Here is an 8,785-nt window from a genome sequence, read left to right as displayed (position 1 = left end):
AACTCACTTGCGGAAGGGAGATTCCAGCATGACTTTCTGAGTTGACCTCATCAGGATGGTCCACACACATGGATTATTGTGCCTGAGGGAGTTGATGGTTCTCCCCACAAGTTCGTGAAAAGACCCCCACACTCCCGCTCCTCTCTGAACAGAAGAAAAGGACACACAAGCAGTTGCATGCTCCTAAGGGGCTGTGCCATCCAGAGGCCACTGTGATTTTGACCCTCCTAATGCCTGGTCTGATAAAATGCAACATCACCCGACTCGATGAGCCCCCAAACAATGTGAACTTTATGTTTTACTCTCTGAAGACCTTTAAAAGAGACTATGATGCAATATAATTGATAGTTGGATGGTGGGAATCAGAAGACATTCAACATATCCTCACCAAAGATTCTTTGTCCTCAAGCACATTGCTTGAAATTTGGCAGAGAGCCAGGCCAGCATCTCATTTCTATGTCTGTAGAGGGTTTTCTTCTGCAGGCGAGGAAAATCATAAGTAAACAGCACTCTTGTCTTGAGAGAGACCTCAGACCAATGAGAACCCCTCTGGGCATAAAGACCTTCAGAAGGGGTTTCAACTACTCTCAGCGATGCCTGGGGTTCCAACCCTGTGACACCAGGCCTCACAAACTAAAAAAAAAAAATCCAGACTCAGGTAAAGAGACTTTATTCAAAATGATTATAGTGATAAATAGAAGGAACTAACCACAAGATGGCAACAATCTAAAGCCCAGTAGTAAGGACTCTTTCTGCAGTTAGGAGACTGGGGGCTGGAAAGGATGGAAGTAACGGTGAGAGCAGCAGGTGTGATTAGACAGGTGATCAGAAGATGCCTCTCCTTGTGGGCAGCTGATTCCAGAGGGTCTTCAAAGACTGCTGTTCTCTTTTGCAACATTTGTCCACTCAAGCCTGAGCAGAGATCACTAAGCTGTGGGATGGAGAACAGGTTAAGTAGAGTTTAAGAAGCATTTTCTTCCAATTGACATGTGGGTGAAATTGCCGTCAATCATTAATGAGGAAAAAATACACTCTTGAGGGACTGTGCTTGGTTTGCTTTAGGTTACATATACATCTGGTCCCATCACTTCATGGCAAATAGACGGGAAAACAGTGGAAACATTGACAGACTTTATTTTTGGGGGGCTCCAAAATCACTGCAGATGGTGACTGCAGCCATGAAATTAAAAGATGCTTACTCCTTGGAAGAAAAGTTATGACCAACCTAGACAGTATATTAAAAAGCAGAGACATTACTTTGCCAACAAATGTCTGTCTAGTCAAGGCTGTGGTTTTTCCAGTAGTCATGCATGGATGGGAGAGTTGGACCATAAAGAAAGCTGAGAGCCGAAAAGTTGATGCTTTTGAACTGTGATGTTGGAGAAAACTTGAGAGTCACTTGGACTGCAAGGAGATCCAACCAGTCCATTCTAAAGGAAATCAGTCCTGAATGTTCATTGGAAGGACTGATGCTGAAGCTGAAACTCCACTACATAGACCACCTGATTCGAGGAACTGACCCTTTTGAAAAGACCCTGATGCTGGGAAAGACTGAAGGTGGGCGGAGAAAGGGACAACAGAAGATGGGATGGCTGGATGGTATCACCAAATCAATGGACATGAGTTTGAGTAAACGGGCATTGGTGATGGACAGGGAGGCCTGCTGGGTTGTAGTCCATGGCGTTGCAAAGAGTCGGACACGACTGAGTGACTGAACTGAAGTGATATATGCTTAAGGAATTTTAATATGATCAGGAAGGGAAATTTTATATTTGAGAGGAAATGATCATCTTGCCTAGATGTAAAGTAAAGCTTGTAAAAGAATTTTCATGTCAGATCTTCACAACTGCAAGATCTGGGGATACAGAAATGCTGTCATAGAATTGGTAGATGTTTTTGGAGAGGCTCACTAGGTCATACTGCTTCTGGCTCATCTACTGACAATCGAGTTTATTTCAATAGTCACAAAAACACCACACGCCCAACTTCCCTGCACCATGAACAGAGAGGGAGGACTTATTAGCAGGTGCCTGCCTCCTTTTACCTACCTTGTGGATCCTGAAAGTATAACACTTCATAGGAAGAAGTTGGGTGGTCAGGCTTTCTGATGTACTTGACAGTCATGATATTGGCAGTAGATCTATAGTCCAGGAGTGAACCTTCACAAATCTTCCCTAAGACAGAAGATCCTGGCAGCCCATCTATAATCTCCAGGGACTCTTTATCACAATTGAGGCTGTTGGAGCAGTGAGAAGGGCAGGCATCAGCCTTTGGAATCATAGTCCCTCCAGCAGGCAGCGTCCCCTGTCCAGACCCCACACAATCACAGAGCTTTGCTCACCAGACATCCCAGGATGGTGCCCTCGGGGAAGGAGACTCACCCTTCTGGAGGAGGGGGTGGTGGTCACCCAGGACCCTCCCCACACCAGGGCTGCAGGTGACTCCTTGCCTCCTGGGCAGCCCCACTGATGGGGCTCAGGGAAGCCCACCCAGGACTCTGGGATCAGGAGCCACTGGACGGAACAGTACAGTCAACCCTGAGGACCGTTTCCTTGGGCAACAAGAATGGAGTCAGGTGAGGCCCAGACAGGTGTGTGTGACTCCACTTCTGCTTCACCCTCTGCACCCCTGGCACAGGGGGCCCAGGACCCCTGCTTGGCCTCCAGGATCTGCAGAGGCGAGAGGGGCATCCAGCTCTCCCTGCTGTGAGCAAAGTGCACACACGGGTTGTCACACTCCTGCTGAGGTCTCCATCTTCTCCTCCTGCCCATCAGACCTGACCCCACCCTATCTTCCTCTCTCAGCCCCCAGCATGTGTCCCACCCAGGAGGGAGGTTGGAGCCTCTCTGGGTTAAAACGAGACCCAGAAGGGACATCTCACCAGGACACACACTCAGCTTCCTCTAGACTACCTTGCTCTTGGATGGAATGATTCCTTCCTGGCCCCAAGGACAGTCATATCCAAGACTGGCCTTGGAGAGGGTCAAAGGGACAATAATGAAAACTTTTAGAATAATCTATCCCTCTGACTCTAACAGAAATGGTGATGCAGGAAATGCCTGCCTCCTTTAGCCCTGGCGTGTGGTTTGGGTAGATGGTCTGAGCCTTGCTGTGCGGCAGGCATCTCCAGGTTGTCCTCCTCACACGAAGCAGCTCCTCCAAGTAGTGGGAGACTTGACCTCATAGAAGGTCTGGAGGGACAGGGCCCTCAGGCACAAGATAACATCACCTGTCTCAACCACCATTGTGGACTATATATCACTTGGTCTGCAGTTGGTGGAAATGCGGCTCCTGTGTTAATATCTGTGAAGAGTAACCTACTATAGAAATGCTACAACTTATTGCTACATTGACAGTGCTTTCTGTTGCAGGATTATTCATCCATTCTGTCTTTTAGTTGTTCATTCAGTCTTTCATTCATCCACGCACTCACTAGTTAAAAAATATTTCTTGACTGCCAAAAATAAGACTCCCTTTCTTGTAGGCACAAACTCAGACATGGGTAGGAATGGTGCGTGCATCATCCCTCAGTCATGTCCAACTCTTTGAGACCCCACGGACTGTGGTCCACCAGGCTCCTCTATCCGTGGAATTCTCCAGGCAAGAATATTGGAATGGGATGACAGTCCCTTCTCCAGGGGATCTTCCCAAAGCAGGTAATATATGGGGCACAAATCCGAGAAAGATCCGCCCAGCTGTGGACAGAGTCGGAGCAGGGGTTTCAGGTGTGATGGAAAGGTTCTTCCTCCAGTGAAATCATGCACTAGGAAATGAGGACCCTAAGCAGCAGGTGGTGAGTCTGGGAGAGGTGGGAGGTGCCTTCCAGGCAGAGGGGACAGTGTGAGCAAAGGCTCAGAGCTGCCCGACAGTCTGGGGGGTCCACAGCTCAGAGTGTGCTGGCTCAGCTCAGAGAGGGGGCAGGGGGAGAAGAGGTGAGAAGGGAGGGGAGATCAGTGGTCCCCTGGAGGGATCTGAAAGCCATGCAAGGAGGGTCCACTTTATGCAGAGGTCAGGGGGCCACGCAGGGTCATCAGCAGGAGTGAGCTGGAGTCAGGATGTGCCCGGATGTGTGTGCTGGGTGGTGCAGGGGGAAAGGGAAGGGGCAAAGAGGGACACCTTCCCATAAAACCACAACATCAGCAAAGAATACTCCACTCAGCACTTACTGGAGGTTCTGGATAGTCACCCTAACTTGGTACTCTTGTGGCATCTGGATAGTCCAGACACAGTTAGTTTCCGGTCCGTAATAGGTGGCGATCACTCCAGACTCTTCTTTGAGGATTCTCCCACAGTTAGTATTCCCTACAACAGAAGGAGGGATTCCAGTCTCCCAGAAGGTGCACCAGGCTGCTGGGCTCTGTGCCACCCCTCCCCAACCCCACTGCAGGTGGTCCTGGCTCCCACCCCCCAATCACAAACAGACATCCGCTGTCCAGTCTGAGCACCCAGGAAAACGTGGTTTTCAAGGTTTTAATCTTTTCAGAATTTTAAAGAGATCCACACCCTTTACTACAGTTTGTTTTGATCCTTGAAAAATATGAGTGTAACACCTTGTCAACAAAATATTGTTTGTCAGGTGAAAGTGAAAGTCACTCAGTGATGTCTGACTCTGCGACCCCATGGACTATACAGTCCATGGAATTCTCCAGGCCAGAATACTGGAGTGGGTAGCTGTTCCCTTCTCCAGGGGATCTTTGCAACCCAGGGACCAACCCAGGTTTCCCACACTGCAGGCATATTCTTTACCAGCTGAGCCACCAGAGAAGCCCACAGTTTGTCAAGTGAAGATAAAACAGCACTTTCATCATTGGTGTTTTGATCAAATGAGTTCAAGTTTTACCTGGACCTGAAAATCACTAGGAAAATCAATCAGTCGTCGATAGATCAATCACCAGTCGCTCAATCAATCATCAATCACTCAGTCATCCATCAGCCCCCACATCAGGAGGAAACCTTTCTCTTTGCCCGGCGCCCCCCTGATGCCGACACACGCTCTGCCTGGAGGCTCTCACATCTGACACTGGACATGGTGATGCCCCTCAGCCCTCCAGGCTCCAGCCATTGGAGGTGGCTCCACTGTTCTGGGACCCCTGCGCTGTGGAGAGGTGGTCCCATTCCTGCCTCCTGAGGTTGTGCAGGCAGGAGGGCAGGGGAAGCTCCTGGGTTGTGGAGGTGAGGAGGGGAGGGGAGAAGGAACAGGAAGGGAGTCATGGGAGGTCAGGGTGTGGGACCCTAGGGATTGTTAAGACCAAGGCTGACGGTCAGCTCCGGAAATGCCAAGTTCCTTTAATCAAAAGGTAAACCGACACCGGTGTTTCCAGGAGAGGCATCTGAACTGAAGCCCTAAAGCACTTCTCCCCGTGAGGAGCATAAAATGGCAACGGTTAAGACTGTACTTACGGGGGAGCCAGTCTAATGAATCCACTGTGGCTGGAAAGACATCAAAAGAGAACAACAGATGAAAAGCTGGAAGTTACTGGAGTGTCAGGGCATTAGCACACACAGCGCACATCCTGTGGGGAGGGGCTGTGCTTCTAGGGGGTCGTGCTGGGCGCACAGTACTTGTCCGCCCTCGTCCCGGGGAGAGCCGGGCCCTGCAGGGACAGAGCAGGAAGGAGGTCTGGCACTCCGCCTTCAAGACTTGCTCGTTCAGCTGTGACCCTTCGTTTCTCGGTTCCACTCAGTGAAAATGAATGTTCTGGCTCTGGAGCCACAGTCAGACAAGTCAGCTCTCAGGAGGCTGAGTGGCTTCTCCAGTTAACCTGGGAGTTTCTGCTCGGCAGGTTGAACCTGCCATTTCCTAGGAAACCTCTCAGTCCCGGGCCAATCAGGACAGAGGGGCACTCAAAAATAACTTGAGTATTTCTTGTAATTCTTCAATGAAACCAATGATGAGTTTGCTGTTGGTATGAATACATGGAATAAAAATCTCAGCTGAGAAGAAATGAACATTCTTAATTTAGAAAGTTTCACCGTATCAGGGAACTGAGTCAGGGACCTGACAGCAATCACTGTTTCCTCTGTTGTTGTGGCTTGTGGTTTATCCTCAGGGCGTGATAAGTGGGCACAGCCCAGCTCAGGAAACAGACTAGGGCCCAGTGCTGCTCGGGTGAGAGCTGGATGGCTTTAGGCAAGATATTTATTCTCACAAACCTCAGTCCCTGCACCTGTAAACTGGAAATTTAATAGTAACAGCCTCCTTGGTTCCAGAGGACAGCTCAGTGTCCAGCCCAGAGAGGCTGTCCACTACGCTCCCCGCCACTGTCAAGCTCCCACCACCTTCGTTTCCTTCCCCATAGACACTGCTTTCCTTAGTAAATTGAAATCAACAAGTGCTCTGGAAGCTATGTGACCAGAGATGTCAACCAGGACACTGGGGTCCATCTCCAGCTGCCCGTCCTGAGTACTGAAGTGGCATAGGATTGGGGGCCACAGAGGAAACCTACCCACCCTGGAGTGTCCATCTCGTCTGCTCTGGAAAATACAAATCGAGGTTTCTCTGAAAGCAGATCTCAAGGGCAGAATCACACATCTTCCCATCATGGATCCGCACGTACAGTGACCTCCTCTGATCTAGAATCTGAGGTCCCAGCTTTGAAGCCAGGGAACCAGCAGCCCCTTGGGGGAGTTCAGGACACATCACCCCAAAACATGCCATCCTGATCTGTTGATTTGAACTGATGGTGCTTGAGAAACAGCAGGTGCAAGAAGGGCTCTGATGGACTGTTTCTACCTACAAGCTGCCCACAAAGTGTCCCAGGAGCAGGGCTCCCCTTCCCCACCCCCACAGCCTCAGACCAGGGGGACGGGAAGGTCCTGATCACAGGAGGCTGGGATAAACGCTGAGAGGGATCTGTGCTCACAGAGACAGCACAAGCCCGTCCTTCCATCCACTCGGCTCCGGGTCATGAGCAAGGTTGCCTGCAGGGGAGTGGGGGAGGAGAGTGTGGGTCGATGAAAAGAGGAGCTAGAGCAGAAAAGCACAGAGAAGGGGGTGGGCAGAGTAAGACCCACAGAGAGAACAAGGAGGAAGGAGACAGAGGCTTCCCTGAAGGCACGGCAGCCCCCTTCTTTCCCTCCAGCACCGAGAATCCTCACAGGTCCCTCCACGTTCAGTGCAGGCCCAGCGCCCAGCCCCCTGCAGGGCTAAGACCACCCCCCACCCCAATCAGGACGTCCTCAGCCCTGCCGGGCGCTGCTGCTCCTGCTGGTCATTCCTGAGCTCATGTTGCTGCCACGTCTCCATCCCGCGGGCAGAGGCAGAGCACCCCACCTGTCCAGGGGCTTCTCCAGGGGCCCCCGCTCCCCCTTGGATGCCACCCTCCAATCAGGTCCGGCCAGGGTCCCACCTACAACACTCACACCATCACACTTCCAAGACCCCTGCAAAGCTGACCACGTCTGGTTCACCTCCTCCAGGTCTGGGCTGAGGGCTGGCTGTCGTACAGGGCATCCCAGGGGACATTGGTTAAGGCAGAGGGGGCCCAAGGAATGCATGCCAGAACAAGGACGGACAGCCGAGAAAATGTTTAAAAATCATTATATACTCAGCCCTGGGTCTTGGCCATCCTGCTGGACCCTCCTCCTTCAGGCCAGGCTGAGGGCAGCATCTCTTTGGAGGAGGGCAGCTTGCAGACCCTCTTCCGTGGCAACAAGCGAACTGCACAGACTCTCTAGATGAACAGGAAGCAGAGAGGCAGGGGGCTGGGGGCAGGGGGCTGGGGGCCAGGCTTTACCTGTGCTGAGCAGCAAGGCCCAAGGGATGGCGCTGGACAGCTTCATCTTCACAGCCTGGCCCGGGCCTCAGCAGTGAACCTGGCCCCGGAGGCCTGGGGCTATATACACACAGCAGCTGACACCTGATCTCCTCCTCCCCTGGAGCCCAGCCTCGCCAGGGCTGCAGGAACCCTGGGTTCTCTAGGAGAAGGGAGGTGCCTGCTGCTTCCTCCATGTCTTTGTCACACACTTTCCAGGTCCTTTTCCCCTGGGAAATAATGACCAGTTCCTTCTCTTCCTCTGCTCTTCCTGTGGTCCTGAATAATGGGTGACACGGAGCACCGGCCGTGTTCTTATTAGGGAGCCCTCCTCTCTGAGGTTAAGCTTCAGCACGTTTACCTCCAGTGACTTGTATAAGCCTCACAACACCTTGGACAGGAGAGGACCTGAGACCCGGAGAGGCCAAGGCACTTGCCCGCATCACGGGGTGACAGTGACTGAAGCAAAAGGTGGTCTGATGTCCTGGCTGCCTGGTCTTGAGAGCCCTCTGTCCCCCAGGGCCAAGGCAGGTAAACGCCCCTCTGCTCCACGTGTGGGTCAGAACTGGTGGAGGAGCCGGAGTGCATGTCAGCTTGTGTTGTGTGTCCACAAGGGAGATAGGTAGGCACATGTTGGCATTTGTTCTATATTTATACCAACACCCACATGGCTCTGATGGTGAGGTGTTACAGCTATGAGAATCCAGAAGAGCTCCTTGTTGAAAACATGTAGCAGATTCCTAACACGTTCGACCAGAGTTTCTATATAAGTCAACTTTCTACTACCTATTTATCCAAGGAAATGAAAGCATGGCCACACAGAACATTATTCATGAATATTCATAGCTGCATTATTTATAAAGAGAGAGAGTGGTTAAAAACCCAAATGTCCATTCATCGTTGAGTGCATAAATAAAATACACAGTCTGTTTGTACAATGGAAGTCATTCGACCATTTAAAGGAACACCAGCCCAATTGTCTTTCAGGGAGCGTTAGCAATTACACGCCAACCAGCAGAACACGATGTCCA

The 8,785-nt window shown here is 51.2% G+C and overlaps 1 protein-coding gene across 1 annotated transcript; it reads right to left on the bottom strand.

Annotated features, from left to right (window-relative positions):
* Positions 1–1,832: 1,832 nt before the first annotated feature.
* Positions 1,833–7,782, bottom strand: LOC133069907 (spermadhesin-1-like). Its single transcript, XM_061161350.1, has 5 exons — positions 7,737–7,782; positions 5,401–5,430; positions 4,167–4,302; positions 2,049–2,236; positions 1,833–1,855 (listed from the first exon to the last, which is right to left on the bottom strand). The coding sequence occupies exons 1-5, from the start codon at positions 7,780–7,782 to the stop codon at positions 1,833–1,835; spliced, it is 423 nt and encodes a 140-aa protein (XP_061017333.1).
* Between the last annotated feature and the right edge of the window lie 1,003 nt (positions 7,783–8,785).

Source organism: Dama dama, chromosome 15 (assembly GCF_033118175.1).
Source record: "Dama dama isolate Ldn47 chromosome 15, ASM3311817v1, whole genome shotgun sequence".
Taxonomy (NCBI): Eukaryota; Metazoa; Chordata; class Mammalia; order Artiodactyla; family Cervidae; genus Dama; species Dama dama.
Note: the sequence above shows the minus strand (reverse complement) of the source record. Positions and strands in the feature narration are given on the sequence as shown.